Genomic DNA, 18,922 nt, shown 5'->3' on the forward strand with positions numbered 1-18,922 from the left:
CAACCCCATGCAGTGCTACAGGCTGGGGTCAGAGTGGCTGGAGAACAGCCAGGCAGACAGGGACCTGGGGGTACTGGTAAACAGAAACTGAACGTGAGCCAGCAGTGTGCCCAGGTGGCCAGGAGGACCAATGGCATCCTGGCCTGCTTCAGGAACAGTGTGGCCAGCAGGAACAGGGAGGTCATTCTGCCCCTGTACACTGCACTGGTTAGGCTGCACCTCGAGTACTGTGTCCAGTTCTGGGCTCCTCAGTTTAGGAAGGATGTTGACTTGCTGGAGCATGTCCAGAGAAGGGCAACAAAGTTGGTGAGGGGCTTGGAACACAAGCCCTATGAGGAGAGACTGAGGGAGCTGGGGTTGCTTAGCCCGAAGAAGAGGCTCTCTACAACTACCTGAAGGGAGATTGTAGCCAGGTAGGGGTTGGTCTCTTCTCCCACGCAACCAGCACCAGAACAAGAGGACACAGCCTCAAGCTGTGCCAGCAGAGGTTTAGGCTGGAGGTTAGGAAGAAGTTCTTCACTTTAGAAAGAGTGATTGGCCATTGGAATGGGCTGTCCAGAGAGGTGGTGGAGTCACCATCACTGGAGGTGTTTAGAGACTGGATGAGGCACTTGGTGCCATGGTTTAGATGATTAGATAGTGTTGGATGACAGGTTGGACTTGATGATCTCGAAGTTCTTTTCCAACCTGGTTAATTCCATTCTATTCTACTCACAGAATTTTTGCATTGCCATTTATGCACACAATTGAAAAGGATTCATCTTCTGTTTCTACGAAAATACACAACATTTTTAGATTCACAATTGAAAACCAAGTAAGCTCCTATATTATTTCTAGTTGCATGTATGCAGAAAAAATCAGTTTAATGCTTAGAGTTTATTTTATGGTTTTCAATGATGGACTTTGCTGAGATCAACCTCCAGCCAAGAGAAGACTGTCACTTCCTTTGCTATGTCATCAGTACGTTTTCCAGAAGTACTCAGAGAAACATACTAAAATACCAACGAAACCAAGTTACCTACATCTCATCAGGTAAAAGACAACCTCCCAGCTGAGAAATACCTTGCCTGGGGGCTTAGAACTAGATGACCTTTAAGGTCCCTTCCAAACCAAACCATACACTGAATCTATGAAAACTAGTTCTGACCCCTTGTTTCCTTTGTACGATTAATAAATGGTTGTTCAGCTACCTAGCACTGTAAAGTAATTGTAAAAGCTTACACTTGTACATGGGTTTCTTATTTCCTAGAATATATTGATTTCTGAAGGTTTAGTCCTATAGATCAGGCCACTCTTCACTAGGCCTTCCCCAACTTGTGTACGCTTTCAGATGTGCCACCTGAATTTTTAACTTCTCTCACCCCAGCAAACTGATAGAAGTCTTTAAGATTTTTCTCTCCAAAACCTTGCAACAATATTGGTCCCTTAGACAATAAATGGCTAGGTACAAAAATGCTAAATCATGCAATTAACTGTTCAGAGCCTGTTAAATAAAATCTAGCTTTCAGCACATAATAATTCTGCTTTTAATACCATTCCATCTGATCTTACTTCCCTTTAAGTCGTGTAGGAAAGGAATGAGAAAAAGTAGCTAGTAAGTTTCTAACATGCAGGGAATATTGGATTTGTTTCAATCTCCTCAAGGTCCACCTGTGCAATTAGATCTTCAGTGCTTCAGTTAGATTAGGATAAAACTGGAAATCATGGTTTAGGTTCAAGTAAAAGTGGCAGGTGCAAAAGAAACAATCAAATAAAGACCCAAATAGCTACTTGCACTACTGAGATGGAAAGTCTGCACTGCCAGACAACTTAATTTCTGCATTTGGGTTTGCTCTGAATTGGTGACCAAATGAATGTGGTGATTAGGCCTGTAATCAAATACCACTGCAAGAATTACTGCAGTGGCTTTTCTTACAATATGTAATTCACAATTCTGTTTCACCTAGAGCAGCAATCACTGTAATATTACTGAAGCTGGCCACACCTGAGATTTGAAAGATGAAGCAAATGGGGCATTACTACCAATAAGTTTATGAGTGCATTGTGAAACTTGGTTTTCCATTAGCTCTGTTAGCCTTCCTCTCATTCTCAAAATGGGAGGCAAAGGTGTTTGCTTTTATTTCTAATTTCTTGAGCAGTAGCTGTTTCTCTGTCCTTCCCTCCACCAAAGTTAAACTACAATTCCTGACTCCTTCCAAACCAACCAGCCAAAGGCTGTGCAGTAACAGCTATATATTAGCTATAACATAGCTATAATAGCATTATAAGGTGCACAAAAGCCACACACCAACTTTCCTGTTACTGGAAAAAACACCTTTTAGAATGTGGATCTGACCTCTGACAGGTCAAGAGAGAAATATCTGGTGTGGAAATAACTACTGGCAGTCTGTTTTTTCATAATGTGAGTTAACTCCCTCTTCTAGCAAGTTCTTACTCATTACAAGGGATATTTTGGATATTAGTTATGTTTTAGATTACTTGGAGGAATAATTTCTGTCCTTATCATAAAGGCAGCATGAACTGTAGTAATTATTATGTGCAGACAGGCTTGAAGCATAAACAGAACTGTTAGCCAAATATAACCAAACTGATATCAGAGTTCAGGGGGAAGGGGGAAAACCTCCACAAGACAGTAAGAATCACTATGAAAAACAGGTATTTATGCAGAGGAATAAATTTTGAATATTCAGGTGATATATCAACCCTAACAGCATTTTATCTGGTTGTCAGCTGTTGAGAGAGCAGAGAAGCTGTAGGAAACACATTTTCTAACTCACCTTTCTATAACCTGCATGCCTGCAGGCCCTTGTCCAATTCCATTGCTTTATCACTTACCACATCTCTCAAAGGTAACTTTCCTCCCTTAAGTGTATATCTGGATGGGTATGTGGAAAGCAGTTAATTACTGTGCAGGAATCCATGTCTGATACTGCATTCTCCAGTAAAAAATCACAGAATCATAGAATGGTTTGGGTTGAAAAGGACCTATGAAAGTCATCTAGTCCAGCCCCCATGCAGCAAGCACGGACTCGCCCAATTAGATCAGGCTGCTCAGAGCCCCATCAAGCCTGACTTTGAATGTCTTCAGGGATGGGGCCTCCACCACCTCCCCGGGCAACCTGTTCCAGTGTTGCACCACCCCCACAGTAAAGAACTTCTTCCTAATTTCCAGACTAAATCTACCCTGCTCTAGTTTACATCCATCGCCATTCATGCTGTGACTACAAGCCCCTGTACACAGTCCTTCCCCAGCTTACTTGTAGGCCTCCTTCAAGTACCAGAAGGGTGCTATGAAGTCTCCCTGGCGCCTTCTCTGCTGGCTGAAGTCCCAATCATCCAGCCTATCTTCACAGGAGAGGTTCTCCAGCCTTCTGATCATCTTTGTGGCCTCTGCTGGAACCAGCAGGTCTATGTCCTTCTTGTGTTGGGGTCACCAGAAGTGGACACAGTACTCCAGGTGAGGTCTCACCAGAGTAAAGGTGGCCAAATCACCTCTCTCAACCTGCTGGCCACACCGCTTTTGATGCAGCCCAGAATGCCACTGGCCTTCTGGCTGGCAAGCACACACTGTTGGCTCAAGTCCAGCTTCTCATCCACCAATATCCCCAAGCCCTTTTCTGCAGGGCTACTCTCTGTCACATCATTCCCCAGCCTGTACTGACAATGAAACACACATTACAGTTGATTCTTTTTATGGTTTGATGATGCATATTGATACTGACATGCATGCATCTCCCCCTCTCCTCAGCTCTGGTGAGACCCCACCGGGAGTACTGCGTCCAGTTCTGGACCCCCTATTACAAGAGCGATATGGAGGTGCTGGAACGTATCCAGAGATGGGCCATGAGGATGATCAGAGGGCTGGAGCACCTCTCCTGTGAGGACAGACTGAAGGAGTTGGGGCTGTTCAGTCTGGAGAAAAGAAGGCTCCGAGGTGACCTAATTGTGGCCTTCCAGTATCTGAAGGGAGCCTCCAAGAAGGCTGGGGAGGGACTTCTCAGGATCTCAGGTAGTGATAGGACTAGGGGGAATGGAATGAAGCTGAAGGTGGGGAGATTCAGGCTGGAGGTGAGGAGGAAGTTCTTCACCATGAGAATGGTGAAGCCCTGGAATGGTTGAGGCCCCATCCCTGGAGGTGTTTAAGACCAGGCTGAATGAGGCTCTGGCCAGCCTGATCTAGTGTGGGGTGTCCCTGCCCACGGCAGGGGGGTTGGAACTAAATGATCCTTGTGGTCCCTTCAAACCCTGACTGATTCTATATTTCTGTTTCCTAAATATTCTGCTTTTGCCTCCCTCAGCTTCCGAGGGGAGGTTCAGCCTCTCAGAGCTTTCAAGATGTACCATCTCACTTCCTACAACTGTTTTCTGTCAACTTGGTAAAAGTACCTTGAATGTATTTTAAAACTGAAAATTCATACCTGCATCTTCCCAGTAAATTAGTACACAGATTACCGGGCTATTTTGGAAGTATTGGATTAAACACACTGCAAACAAAAACGTGTGCAGTAAATTGCACACTTCTCCAAAAGCTGTAAACATTTCTGTACAAAAATTATTTCTAATTGTTCAGCTGGGCAAAACCACTGCATACTACAGATGAGCAGTGACTGCATGCTCATACACACCTGTTTTTTTCTATAAATAGCTTGGTATTAATGTTACCATGCTACCAGTGTCAGCCATGTACAGCATATACATTACCCAACAATGTCACTAGCTTACAGCATCACAGTATCGCCAAGGTTGGAAGAGACATCGAGCATCATCGAGTCCAACCTGTCACCACAAACGTCATGACTAGAGCATGGCACCAAGTGCCACGTCCAATCTCCTCTTGAACACCTCCAGGGACGGTGACTCCACCACCTCCCTGGGCAGCCCATTCCAATGACGAACGACTCGCTTAGTGAAGAACTTTCTCCTCACCTTAAGCCTAAACTTCCCCTGGTGCAGCTTGAGACTATGTCCCCCTCTTCTGGTGCTGGTTGCCTGGGAGAAGAGACCAACCCTCTCCTGGCCACAACCACCTTTCAGGTAGTTGTAGAGGGCAATGAGGTCACCCCTGAGCCTCCTCTTCTCCAGGCTAAACAATCCCAGCTCCCTCAGCCTCTCCTCATAGGGCTTGTGCTCAAGGCCTCTCCCCAGCCTTGTTGCCCTTCTCTGGACACGTTCAAGTGTTTCAATGTCCTTCTTAAACTGAGGGGCCCAGAACTGGACACAGGACTCAAGGTGTGGCTTAACCAGTGCTGAGTACAGGGGCACAATGACCTCCCTGCTCCTGCTGGCCACCCTATTCCTAATGCAGGCCAGGATGCCATTGGCTTTCTTGGCCACCTGGGCACACTTCTGGCTCATGTTTAGGCAGCTGTCAATCAGCACCCCCAGGTCCCTCTCTGTTTGGGAGCTCTCCAGCCACTCCAACCCCAGCCTGTAGCTCTGCATGGGGTTGCTGTGGCCAAAGTGCAGCAGCTGGCACTTGGACTTGTTGAATGCCATCCCGTTGGACTCCTCCCATCTGTCCAGTCGGTCGAGGTCCCTCTGCAGAGCCCTTCTACCCTCTGACTAACATCTGTTCCCAACTTGGTGTCATCTGCAAATTTGCTGATGACTGACTCAATCCTCTCATCCAGACCATCAATGAAGATGTTAAAGAGGAGCCATCCTTCTTCAAAGTGCTAAATACTTGTGTATCCTAGAATCACAAAATGGTGTGAGCTGGAAAGGATTTTAGAGATCATTTAGCTCCACCACCCCCACCCCCAGCATGGGCAGGGACACTTCCTACTAGATGAGTTTGCTCAAGCCCCATCCATCCTGGCTTTGAACACCTCCAGACTTGAGTGTCCACAACGTTTCTGGGCTATCTGTTCCAATGCCTCACCACCCTCGTGATGAAGAATTTCTTCCTTGTGTCTAATCTAAATCAAGTTTCTTTCAGTTTGAAGCCATTACTCCTCATCCTGTCACTACAAGCCTTTGTAAAAAGTCTCTCTCCAGCTCTCCTGTAGGTGCCCTACAGGTACAGGAAAGCTGCTATAAGGTCTCCCTGGAGCCTTGTCTTCTCCAGGATGAACAACCCCAACTCTCTCAAGCCTGTCTTCACAGGAAAAGTGCTCCAGCCTTCTGATAATCTTCGTGGCCTCCTCTGGACCCTCTCTAACATTTCCATGCCCTTCTCATTTTGGGGGCTCCAGAGCTGGGCACAGTACTCCAGGGAGGGCCTCATGAGAGCAAAGGATCAGGTGATCCCTGGCCTGCTAGCCATGCTTCCTTTGATCTATCCCAGGATTCTGTTGGCTTTCTGAGCTGCAAAAGAGCACATTCCTGACTTGTGAAGAGCTTCTCATCAACCACAACCTTTAAATTCTTCTCCTCAGGACTGCTCTCTGTTCAACCTCCAAGCCTATATTTGTGCTTGGGATAGCCCTAACCCAGGTGCACAACCGTGCACTTTGCTGCATTTAACCTCATTAGGATGGCATCGACCCAACTCTCCAGCCTGTCCAGGCCTGTCTGGCTGACATCCCTTCCCTCCAGCATGTTAACCACACATACAGAGTGGTGTCATCAGCAAACTTGCCAAGGGTAGATCAATCCCACTGCCCATGTTGCCAACAAAGATGTTAAACGGCAATCCTCTAATCAACAATGTAGATTGACATAAACTATTTGCAACAATAGAATGACTCATGAAAAGGATACACTGCAAAAGCCAAGACAAGGAGGCACCACACCACACTGATGTTCATTTCTTGTGAGGGCTTCACAATACTGTAGTAGGCTTCTGTCACCACATACACAACTGTAGCTGCAACAGTGAAATCCACCAGCCACTGATACTCCGGAAAATAATGCAATGCTGAAAAACACAAGTTCAAAAATGTTAAACTGCTATTTCAAGGCAATTGTTGACCTGCATAGCATGGAGTAACAACTTTAAAATGTTCCAAATTAAGAGAGGTCTAGGTAGACCTAGGGAGGTGGTGGAGTCACCATCACTGGAGGTGTTTAGGAAGAGACTGGATGAGGCACTTGGTGCCATGGTTTAGTTGATTAGATAGTGTTGGATGATAGGTTGGACTCGATCTCAAAGGTCTCTTCCAATCTGGTTAATTCTATTATATTTATTCTACTTGGCCACATACTTTTGTACTTCATCAGTGACCAGCATGAGGAGAAGCAGTGAATTAATAAAAAAACCACAAACAGCCTGGTTAATTCTATTTTATTCTATTCTATTCTACTTCTAGATCATTTGAGTAACGAGCAGCAACCACTAAAATATCACGTTTTTTCCACTCAACATCCTTGACTTCACTCTTCACTTCTGTAATTCAACACACAAATTTATAGTGCTACAAGAGGTACTATTTTATCATCTCAGCTTTTACACATTAACATCCTAAATTAAAAAAAGCACCTTCAGTTGACATCCTCACATCACAAAACAAAACAGTTCTCCAATTGAGTTTAGCTGTAACTCCAGGTAAGAGTTTTTTCACTATCTTTAAGGTTAAAAGTTTAGTAATATGAATGTTCTATTCACCCTGAGCACAGCCTCCAGGACAAGATGTAAGCAGGCGAAGACGTGTATTATGTTATACAGCAAAGTTATATACTCTACCAGAAGGCACATGTGTCACATCTTAATTGGTCATTTTCTACTGGCATGCATGTAATTAAGGCATACAATAGGTTAAAATAAGAAAACACTATTTTAACACATCCAACCAAATTCTTCCCAATTTCTCTCCTTCAGTTACAAGATGTTTACATTCTTTTCTGAGTCAAAGACTAAACACAGCCTTCTCTAATTCGAACAAAGGCAAATCTTCCCCATAGCCTTCCAAAGCTATCTGAAAACAAACTTTCTACATAAAAGCTCATTGGCAAGCATTTAAAATACTACAATCATTTGCTCTAAGATACTGATGGTTTGTTCTGACAGATTTTGTTAGTATGTCCTGTAGAGCAATAAATCATTGCATAAAATCCATCATAAAAAGTCTGGAGATCATACTGTGTTCAATGAAGGCAAAGTGACTTACGAAGGGAGAGCTCCACAGGGGCTGGGAACTGCAATGAACTATCTGTGACAATGAAGTGCACCTTACCTCTCTAAAACAACTTCCCTACTTCTGCAGGATTAAGAAGTCACAAAACCTTACTGAGCATTTGTCTGCTGACTACAAGCCACTTGATGCCAAACATGAAATTGGCCAGACTCAGCTATTTCCAAGTCCTATACCTACTTTGAAATGAATAACTGGTTTGATTCAACAGACGTTTGCACACAAAACTTTTTAAATACAACTAAACCTTACACTGTAACTTATCAGTATCTATAAATACTCAGGGAGACAGCTAAATTTCAAGTGAAAAAAAAAACTAATTGAAACTTGTGAATGCTTCAATTATTTATACACTGGCCTGAAAAAAACAAATCTCTGCATTTGTTAAAGCTGTTTTCAACACTGTGTCTGAAAATTTAGCTGAGGAATCTCCTGTATAGGACTACATCTCCTTTATTCCTCTATTTATGCATAGAACACATGTATATAAAAAGGTAGATAGGAAGAAAATATCACGCACAGATACATATCCATGTGACAGGTTTCTGTAACAGAATGACTGGTTAAAACTAAGGAATCAAAAATAGCAATTGCACAACACAATGCTGTTTATTTCAGTACTGTCACTTTTGGTTTCTTGGCATTTTACCTCAGTGTTTCAGATGTGTGGTTGAAAGGTGCAATGCTACAGCACATTTCCTGAGCAGAAAAATGTATGTTTCGACATCTGCCAATTGTCATTTTCTTGTAAGAAGCTACTAATTCTATTTCAAACAGACAGTGATATGATTCTTTTGGTGTTGTCTCATGCTGTTTTATACAACAATAGATGTGCTTTATGCTGGATTTCACCTACTCATCCTTTTCCAAAGCACTGCTATTAAGATGTCAACCAAGGAACAACAAAGGAGAGTTAGTTGCTTATTTAACTTTATCATCAGTTGTACTTAGCATTCATTCATTGTCTATTAAAAAATACATATAAATAATGTTGCAGCATTCACCATAAACAAACACTTGGGAGAAAGAATTATTCTTACCAATAGTGTCCCTTTCAGTCACAGATTTTGTTTCCAGATGGAGATCAATGTCTTTTGGAATGGTTAAGGGTTTGTTTTCAATATGACCATTATATTTTCTGTAAAAAGAAGTAAATAAACAGATAATACACACATGGATATGACAAAACAAGCTTTCTCAAAAAATAGTGGCATTTCAAATGTAGTATTTTTGCCAAATACAAACATTTCTACCTAGATAGCTAAAAGCATTCAGTCAAGGTCAAACCTTGAGAAACACCCAGGCACGTCCATGATTCCTAGCTTCCTTTTGCAAGGCTCTAACATACTGCTGTGCTATGGGTCTAAACAACTTCTGTAGGCTGCATCCTGAGCATGAATTAGAGGAAGATGTGGTGGACAGTATTTATTTCGTTCCACTGATTTTCTCTGTTCAGGGAGCTACAGGGTGTTCTACTAAGCTCCCACAATCTCAAAAGGTTTGTGATAAAAACACAAACAGCAGAATATATCCACCCTGCCAGTGAGATACCCTGAAGAAAACCAAAGCTAAACTGAGACTTTATAATCAGGGTCTAGAAAAGGATGCTGAAAGACAGGAGTGTTCCAGTCTTTAGATAGTAAGTAAATAAAACTGACACGCTTGGCAGTGTTAATTTGTTGAACATTCACTGGAATCTATCGTGGAAGCAGTGGGAAGAAAAGAATAAAAACCACATTGGGGGTGGGGGGAGAAGGCATTAGGTCTTTTTGTCACAGTTGGGTACTTAGAAAGTTTTGTCTTGCAAACTCGACTAACCTAGATCCTTGAAAGATTCATTCCATTAGCCATCAAGCCAAGACAACTTTAAGATGACTTTCTAATCTAAAAGGGTGTAAGTGTACAAATAGTGTAGACTTGTTTCAATTCATACCCTGCTTATGAACCCAAAGGTGGAAAAATTATTGCAGTGTTACTAGCAATCCCAGAGATCCAATACATCTTTGGTAAGGCAGACATCATGATACAGCACTAGGACTCAGAGCTGTGTTCCAGGTTTTAGCCATTGCTGCAGAGCATGACAAATACACATATATATATATATACAAACATTCATATATATACAACCACACTCTAACACACAAGCACACAGAGCCTCCATAAAGAGTAACACACAGGTTCATTTACTATTTTCATACAGGTAGTTACTTAGACAAATAAAAATACGGCAACCAAAGGTTGAGCCTCATGCTGCTAAGCCCTTCCTAGCTTCTGGCATGGAACAATTTGAGGATAATCTGAGACAGGAACTGCATCTTCTGAAATGATCAGTTTTCAAAATTTACATGAATTTGTCTAATCCCTTTCTGAATCAGTATAAAATCTGTTGAGCTCCATAGCGTCTTGTAGCATCAAGTTCCACAATGTATGCCCCTCATTAAGAAGCTCTTAAATTGACTCTACTAAGGACACCTGGTGCTTCTTTGTACAACACAGTATTGTTTATTACTATCCACGCTCTGTGCACACTGGATATACACTTGTTGCAACACTCTCCTTCAGTCAGTTCCCAGACTGGTAAACCCCTGCTTGTGTGGAACCCTTTCTTCAGCTCCCCTTCTCCAGTTCTACTGAATCATGTTTGAAACAATCTATAATTATGTCTTATATATATATAATATGAAGTTAGATGATGTTTCCCAAACTGTTAGTTAGCACTAACACATCTTTGAGGAACCATTTTTCACAGAAACCATAAAAGATGGCATATCTAAAGCAAAAAGATCTGAAACTATCAACACCATGATCTTCACTCTCCTGAAAGTGAACTACTACACTTTAAATTGAACAATGTTCTTAAAAGAACTTGGATGATGTTAAATTACAAGAAATTGTGGCTGTCAGACCACGACTACTAAAGCAAAATTTACCTCATCATCATTAAAAAAATGAAGTGATCCAAAAAATGTTCATTAAAAAAAAAAGATAATAAAAATAAATCCCAAAACTTCAAATCCCCAAACTGCCAGAAGAAAACTAAACTCTGCCAGATTTTAGACTACCACCTTTAAAAAGGAGAGGTAGTGGAGTCACCATCAATTGGAAGTGTTTAAAAAGAGACTGGATGAGGCACTTAAGACTTTCCACAGGAAGTCAAGTTATTGGGACAAAAAGCATTAAAAAGAAATTACATTCAAATCAATCAATCGTGAACCTTATTTTTAAGGAATGATGCCCTCTAAGCTGATGCGCGAGATGAGAATACAAGAGGAAAGAACTAGTAATGTTTCTTTTCCTGGTTAACTCTTAGTACCATCTGAAGTTGAAGAATTTTAATGGACAAGCTGAAAACTAAAGACAGTGAACTAAAGCACTACTCCAAGAATGTATGTGGTCAGGTCTAAACAAGAAGTCCCAAACACTGTCCAACCACTTAAGTGTCTGCAAGCTTCTATGTGCTCTCCTGCCCTCATCTGTACTCTGGTGTTTTCCTACTGTATGCACCCAGGAGTACCATCCTCTTGAGTGAAATGAGCATTGTGATAACTGAATTCATTTCAGCTCAACAAAATTTGATGTTCCTAAACTTTAATTATCCGTGGGGACCCATAATGCAAGAGACAGTCAGAACATACACAGGATCACTGACAGCTTTAATTCAAAATGATTCATAGCAGCCATGGACCTTTTCATTACCCTAACAGTTTAATGTAACACAAATTATTCTGAAATAGAAAATCTACCCATTATTTATGTGCTGTTATAACCTACAGTATAATATACTGATATGTGTTAAATAAAATGGACTACAAGTTCACACTACAGCTGTTTCTAAGGCTGATTTTCAAGCAAGTTCCTTAGATCTCCTTCCATCATTTCCCCTTTAATTAGTTCAAATTGGAAATGTGTTTAAGTAAGGAAAAGACACCACATTTCACAAGACTACGGGCCTAACAATGCCAATTATCTTGAAAAGAGAAGGAGAAAATCAAGTATGTCCTTATTCCCTCTACACCATCTGTTTCACATCTCCTTGGCTCAAGGGAGCTCTGCATTCCATTTTATGAGCTTGAAACACTCCATGCAAACAAACTCAAGAGGGACAATTCCTACTTTAAGCTACAGTTCTCCAGCAACAGACACTTCTTTAGAGGACACAGGTATATTTATTGACTAAGAAGTAAGCATACTGTTGACTTTGTTAAAACAGCAGAGAAAACATAATTTAATCCTCCAAATTACCATCTTGGTTTCTTTGAAGTTTCTTATCCCTTTATGATTGATATTTACACTAGTACCAACAACAACCTACCACTATTACAACTGTATTCTTAGTTATGTATGACTACAGCTAATTATATCAATCTTAGAATAACAAAATCACACCAACAAAATGTGACTGCACAGAGAGGATAACATTTGAACGTTAAATGTAGAAGTTTAGTAACAAAGGACGGACTCAGTGCATATACAGGCAACTTGGGATACAAGCTCTTACTAAGCTTCACAGTAAATTTTCCCACATTATAAAATTTAAGCTTGTACATAAGTTAATAATAACGTGCCATGATTCCACTCAGCTGAGAGCACATTACTGCTGTGGTGAAGGTGAGAACACACTTTTTGGCAAGGCTGAGGAAAGACAAGTGAGCACAACATACAATTGTTACTTGGCAATGTGGCTGTGTTTTTCTGTTTATGGCTCCTATGGGTGGACTTAAAGTTACAGTTGCATAATTAAACATTATTGTACACATAAATAAATATCACTGGTTAAATGAACAGCAATAAACTGTAATGCTCTTCACAATTAACATGCCTCAAGCTGTTACAGGAAACTTAGGTAAAACAAGTTTCTGAATTTGATAAACTACTGCAACATGTAAAATTGAAATTTTTTAATATTAAAGAAATAACTTAATTCTTTACTCCAGAGTGTGGCAAATAAGGTTATTAACCATGTAGCTTAGAATTACAAAACAGGGGAAAGTAAGAAAAGGAAAAAAAAACCAAACACACAAGAGATTGCATTGCAATGAACAGATTACATGTGCAGTCTGTGTATTAACATAAATGTTCAGAATTATAAGAGAGTTCATAATGGAACAAAAGCACTAAAGGAAACCTCCTATGCTGCCAAAAAGAAAGCCAAAATGGTGGGTTGGTTTGTTTTAAAAATAGACAATTCAGAAATCTTGTATTAATATAGCCAGCTCCACCACCTCAAAACATCTTCATTCCCACTGCTGTATTCCTGCTCCAGAACTTCATGCCTGAACATGAGAAATCTGTTTCCAGCTTTAGCTGATACAGAGCTACCCCATCCCTCTCAGTCATCTTTCTGTTAGGTTAAAGAAGCCGAGCTCTTTCAGCCTTCACTTGTAAAACGGACTTTGTTTCCTGGATGATCTTAGCAGCCCTCTGCTCACCTGTTTGTGTACAAATTAATTTTTCTTGAACATAAGTCATCAGAACTGTACACAGTAATCCAGATAAGTTCTGCACCAGTACCTTGTCCAAGAGGACTAACTTTTCCCTATCTCTTCCATTACAATACCTCACTTAATACATCCCAGGAACACATCTGAAAGAATATAGTTCAGTACAGAGCCCTGACAGCTAACTCACACAAAGGGAAAAGTTGGCTGGCAAAGTTCTTACATGAATCATGCTGGGAGGGGGGCAAAAAATAGGAAAAAATGGGGGGGGGGGGGGGGATGGGAGGGGGGAAAAGAAGAAAAGCTTAAACCAAGTATTTACCTATCTTTTTTGCTCTTCGCCCTTTGTTTCCCTGCAAGAATCCGTAGTTGTTCCTCAGTAGGATGCTGATACCACCGTAAACTGAAGGAAGAGAAAATCTCAAGTAAAACAGTATCAAAATTGGCAATCTGAAGTGTTTTTCTACAAAACCTGTACATCAACACAGAACTGTATGCATATTAAGACACCGGACCCAAGCAAACACTCTTGTGTGCAAGTACCAACCCTGCCGGGGCTGAACAACCACAGCTACACTTCAGTTCTCTTCAGCATTTGAGACTCTTAGTCATAATTGGAAAGCTTTGCCACTTTCTCACTCAAGGGAAACAAGCTCTTTACATCCCAAAACACTAAATTTTCAAGTAATTTTCAAACATAGAAAACAAGGTTGTACCAATATTGGAAAAGGCTCCAAGTGCCAGGCTCTGTACATTGGCCACAGCAACCCCATGCAGAGCTACAGGCTGGGGTCAGAGTGGCTGGAGAACAGCCAGGTGGAGAGGGACCTGGGGGTACTGGTTAATGGTAGGCTGAACATGAGCCTGCAGTGTGCCCAGGCAGCCAGGAGGACCAATGGCATCCTGGCCTGCATCAAGTACAGTGTGGCCAGCAGGAGCAGGGAGGTCATTGTGCCCCTGTACACTGCACTGGTTAGGCCACACCTTGAGTACTGTGTCCAGTTCTGGGCCACTCAGTTTAGGAAGGATGTTGACTTGCTGGAGCATGTCCAGAGAAGGGCAACAAAGTTGGTGAGGGGCTTGGAACACAAGCCCTGTGAGGAGAGACTGAGGGAGCTGGGATTGCTTAGCCTGGAGAAATAGGAGACTCAGGGGTGACCTTATTACTCTCTACAACTACCTGAAGGGAGGTTGTGGACAGACGCATGATGGTCTCTTCTCCCAGGCAGCCAGTACCAGAACAAGAGGACACAGTCTCAGGCTGCGCCAGGGGAGGTTTAGGTTGGATCTTAGGAAGAAGTTCTATACAGAGAGAGTGATTGCCCATTGGAATGGGCTGCCTGGGGAGGTGGTGGAGTCGCCGTCATTGGTGGTTTTCAGGAGGAGACTTGATGGGGTGCTTGGTGCCATGGTTTAGTTGTTTAGGTGGGTTGGATTGATTGATGGGTTGGACATGATGATCTTGAAGGTCTCTTCCAACCTGGTTTTGTTCTATTCTATTCCATTCTATTCATCCATTGGTTATTTATTTAAAATGCAGCATGTAGTGACAAGAAAATGCTGAAGAGGAAAAGCAGAGACAGTTCGGTCTCCAAAGTGGTACATTTGGCCTCAAACTCTAAGAACACCAAGAACCTTAGCAGGTGAAACAAGGCCTTTCCCACATTCAACAGCAGAGGGTTGCTGTCCAGATGTGAGAGGATGTCACTGTGATCTCCATTCTGAAATGCTGAGGCAAAGGAGCTTGAGCATTAACTAGCACAGACTTGGGAAATTTATGTGGAGGCCGCTAACTGGTGACATGGGTTATGACAGGTTAATAGAAATAATGGAATCCACAACCATTAGTGTATTTCAGATTAAGAAAACGTCATCAAGTAGTGTAGCAGTTTGGGCTGGGTGCCCTCTGCTGTGTTTATATGAGCGGTGCTTCCTGTGTCCAGAGGTCCAGCCCAGTGGGTGGACACAGGAAACCAGGTATTTCATACCATAATTCTCTGTGCCACTCTAAGATCCCAGCACAGGGTCTGGCACTTCCTCTTTCGCCATCACCCAGTAACTCGGGGAGATGTCTCCTGGCCTTGGGCCTGGCAAGCCCCAAGGCTGTGGGGGATGGGCAGTCTCAGATCTGGCCAGCTGAGACTAGCCTAGCAGTGGGGGGGGTGAGGGGGGAAAGAAGGAGCCCTGGGGGTTTTGGGTGTATCCTCAGATGGGGATGGGACATTTCTGGGTCTGTTTTGGGATTTCTTTCGTCACTGTGCTTCTGGCTCTCTGAAAACATTCACTGCTTTCCATTTAAACTTTCCATCACTTTTGCAATCCATTTGTCTGAGTCGTTATTTTTGCCCGTGGTGAGGAGGGGGTCTGCCTCAACCTATCACAAGTAGGACTATTCAAACCCACACTGGCAAATCAGAGATTATCACAGTATCACAGAATCACCAAGGTTGGAGGAGACCTCAAAGATCATCAAGTCCAACCTGTCACCACAGACCTCACGACTAGACCATGGCACCAAGTGCCACGTCCAATCCCCTCTTGAGCACCTCCAGGGATGGTGACTCCACCACCTCCCTGGGCAGCACATTCCAATGACAAACGACTCTCTTGGTGAAGAACTTTCTCCTCACCTCGAGCCTAAACTTCCCCTGGTGCAGCTTGAGACTGTGTCCTCTTGTTCTGGTGCTGGTTGCTAGAGAGAAGAGACCAACCCCTTCCTGGCTACAACCACCCTTCAGGTAGTTATAGACAGCAATGAGGTCTCCCCTGAGCCTCCTCTTCTCCAGGCTAAACAATCCCAGCTCCCTCAGCCTCTCCTCACAGGGCTTGTGCTCAAGGCCTCTCCCCAGCCTTGTTGCCCTTCTCTGGACACGTTCAAGTGTCTCTATGTCCTTCTTAAACTGAGGGGCCCAGAACTGGACACAGGACTCAAGGTGTGGCCTAACCAATGCAGAGTACAGGGGCACAATGACCTCCCTGCTCCTGCTGGCCACACTATTCCTAATGCAGGCCAGGATGCCATTGGCCTTCCTGGCCACCTGGGCACACTTCTGGCTCATGTTTAGGCAGCTGTCAATCAGCACCCCCAGGTCGCTCTCTGTCTGGGAGCTCTCCAGCCACTCCGACCCCAGCCTGCAGCTCTGCATGGGGTCGGTCAAGGTCCCTCTGCAGCACCCTTCTACCCTCTAACTGACCAACATCTGCTCCCAACTTATGTTACATCAAATGGGGGGGGGGGGAGGGGGGGGGGGGAAGGAGGAAAACTGGCAAAAGATAAATTTGGCAAATAAATACCAAACCCAAACAATCTTAAGCCACTCGATAACACTTGATTCCCAGCTCTGCTCTGGAACATCCCACGTGGAAGTCTGGTCCTCACATCTTTATATTTGCAGAATATGACCTTTCATGTAATTATAAAAGAACCCTGTCATTCTTCATGGAACACTGTCCACACGACAAATACTGAGGGAGGACTAATGCTGTAAGACTCATGCTAAAAGCAGAAACAGGTGTAAGCAACCATGAGCAGTATTATGTATCTTCTACCTTCCCAATGATGGTATGGACACTTCATGTGTGCACACGTGCTGCAAGAAACACTCCATAGAGACTGGAAGAAAGAAGTTTAGCTGCTGGTAGTTCAATTGCTGGTATAATGAAGCATTAAACAGGCAGCTCCACAGAGTTCATGGACATCATAAAATAACTTAAAAACTGGTATACTGGCTAAGTAAGAATTCAGGACAGCAATATGGCAAAGAATACATACAATCTGGTTAACAGAGGGTACCACAAGCCTGGGCTAAAGAATCAGTTGATGCTGCAATTTCCTTAAAAGAAAAGAACTTCAGTACCATCACAGAGATCCAAACCTTCACATACTGCAAGCTTTCCCTGAAGGAATTTGCTGCTGGTTCAAAAACTGAAAAGGACAACTATTGCAGACTTTGCACAAAGAACTTTTTACAGGGAAGAAGAGAGTCTGAGTTTTGTTTGGGGATTTTGAGGCATTAGTGGAAGTGGAAGCTACTAATTTATTTTCATCACTCACAGTCCCAGTTGAAAAATTTGCAACCTTTGCCGCAAAAGAGACGTGTTAAGACTGAGAACCACACAGACACCACAGCATCTATGTTTTCATTCAAGAAGGCAAGCTATTTTGGAGAGACTAACTTCTCCCAATCTTTCACACAGGAAAGAAGAGAAATAGTCTCCTGCTTTGTCATTCACCATCTCCCAGATCTGAAACTGGCATGCTGAGAGTATCACTAGTGGTTCTGTAAATCACCTGTTGAAAGCTTCTTTTTCAGAATCCTTCATGCACAGCTAGAGAATCAGTGCATACCACAGCAGAACAGACAATATTCCTGTTCTTCATAATGTGCTAATGCAAATCAAATGCTTAAACCACAGTTTGCTCTTCATTAACACTGCAGAATTATGGTGCAAGTGATCCACAAATACAACTAATAGGATGCAGGAATTTGGAGGTGTTTTAGTTAGTAAATCCTATAGACCCAAGAGATCTGAACAAACAACTTCATAGAAGCAGAGCTCATAAAAAGTCATTTTAATCCACTTTAGCATATATATGCTTAAAACTGAGATCCCACAACTGATTATTCTGTAGCTTTGACATATCCAAATTAGTCTGAATACCAACAGCAGCACAGATATGCTCCAGTTAATCTGAATGAAGATCATTAATGAATGCACCACAGACCATCCATTTTCCCCTGTCTTCCTGAAGTGGCCTGAAAACAGAATGTAGCTGAGCAACTTAAAAGAAACATTTTGGTAAAGAATGTTTTATTAGATAATAAATGTGAAGGCCTTGCCAGATACTTGGTCTGTTAATTCAATGACTTCAATAAATATAAATATTCAAATTCTCACCAAGCTCTGAAAATATCACTGATTGAAAAAGCTTGTATTTCTTTACAAATTTCAATAAATAGTTTGTCAACAGTCAGTGATAGCTGTTCATTCTGCAAAGGACTAATTATTTCATGTCTATCTATTCTAACAATTCTTTCAAATTTCAAAGTGTCAAATGTTTCCTTTTCAGGGACTATGAAATCACACATAGAGGCATCTTGAAACCAACTGCTCACTTAAGAGTTTCTGGCTTGTTTGGTAACAAGTTTATCTTCCATTTGGCAAGTGCTATCTGTAGATATTTCAGCCCATCTCACTTAGAAAAGCCTCCCAATGTTTTGGAAGACACATTAGCTAAATAACTTAATCAGTCTGGGGAAAGAAAGGCTAGTTGAAGTATACTGACTTCCAGGAGACAGAGCAGGCTTTCCTAGGAAAGCTGAACTGTGTAAGACTCTGTCTACCTGTGCAGACACCTTTGAGACTTTAATTTTTATTTCTTTTTTTTAAAGATTTTGTACACTCTTCATG

At 42.4% G+C, this 18,922-nt stretch overlaps 1 protein-coding gene across 1 annotated transcript in view; it reads right to left on the reverse strand.

The window, feature by feature from the left end:
• Positions 1-18,922, reverse strand: part of TMEM161B (transmembrane protein 161B) — a 49,641-nt gene that overhangs the window by 15,103 nt on the left and 15,616 nt on the right. The window contains exons 3-5 of the mRNA XM_054178017.1: positions 13,833-13,913; positions 9,113-9,210; positions 6,703-6,859 (exon numbers count right to left, since the gene is read on the reverse strand). Of these exons, the coding sequence (XP_054033992.1) occupies positions 6,703-6,859; positions 9,113-9,210; positions 13,833-13,913 (336 nt within the window). The remainder of the gene's footprint in view (positions 1-6,702; positions 6,860-9,112; positions 9,211-13,832; positions 13,914-18,922) is intronic.

The sequence above is a fragment of the Dryobates pubescens genome, chromosome Z (genome assembly GCF_014839835.1).
Source record: "Dryobates pubescens isolate bDryPub1 chromosome Z, bDryPub1.pri, whole genome shotgun sequence".
In the NCBI taxonomy this organism is placed as follows: domain Eukaryota; kingdom Metazoa; phylum Chordata; class Aves; order Piciformes; family Picidae; genus Dryobates; species Dryobates pubescens.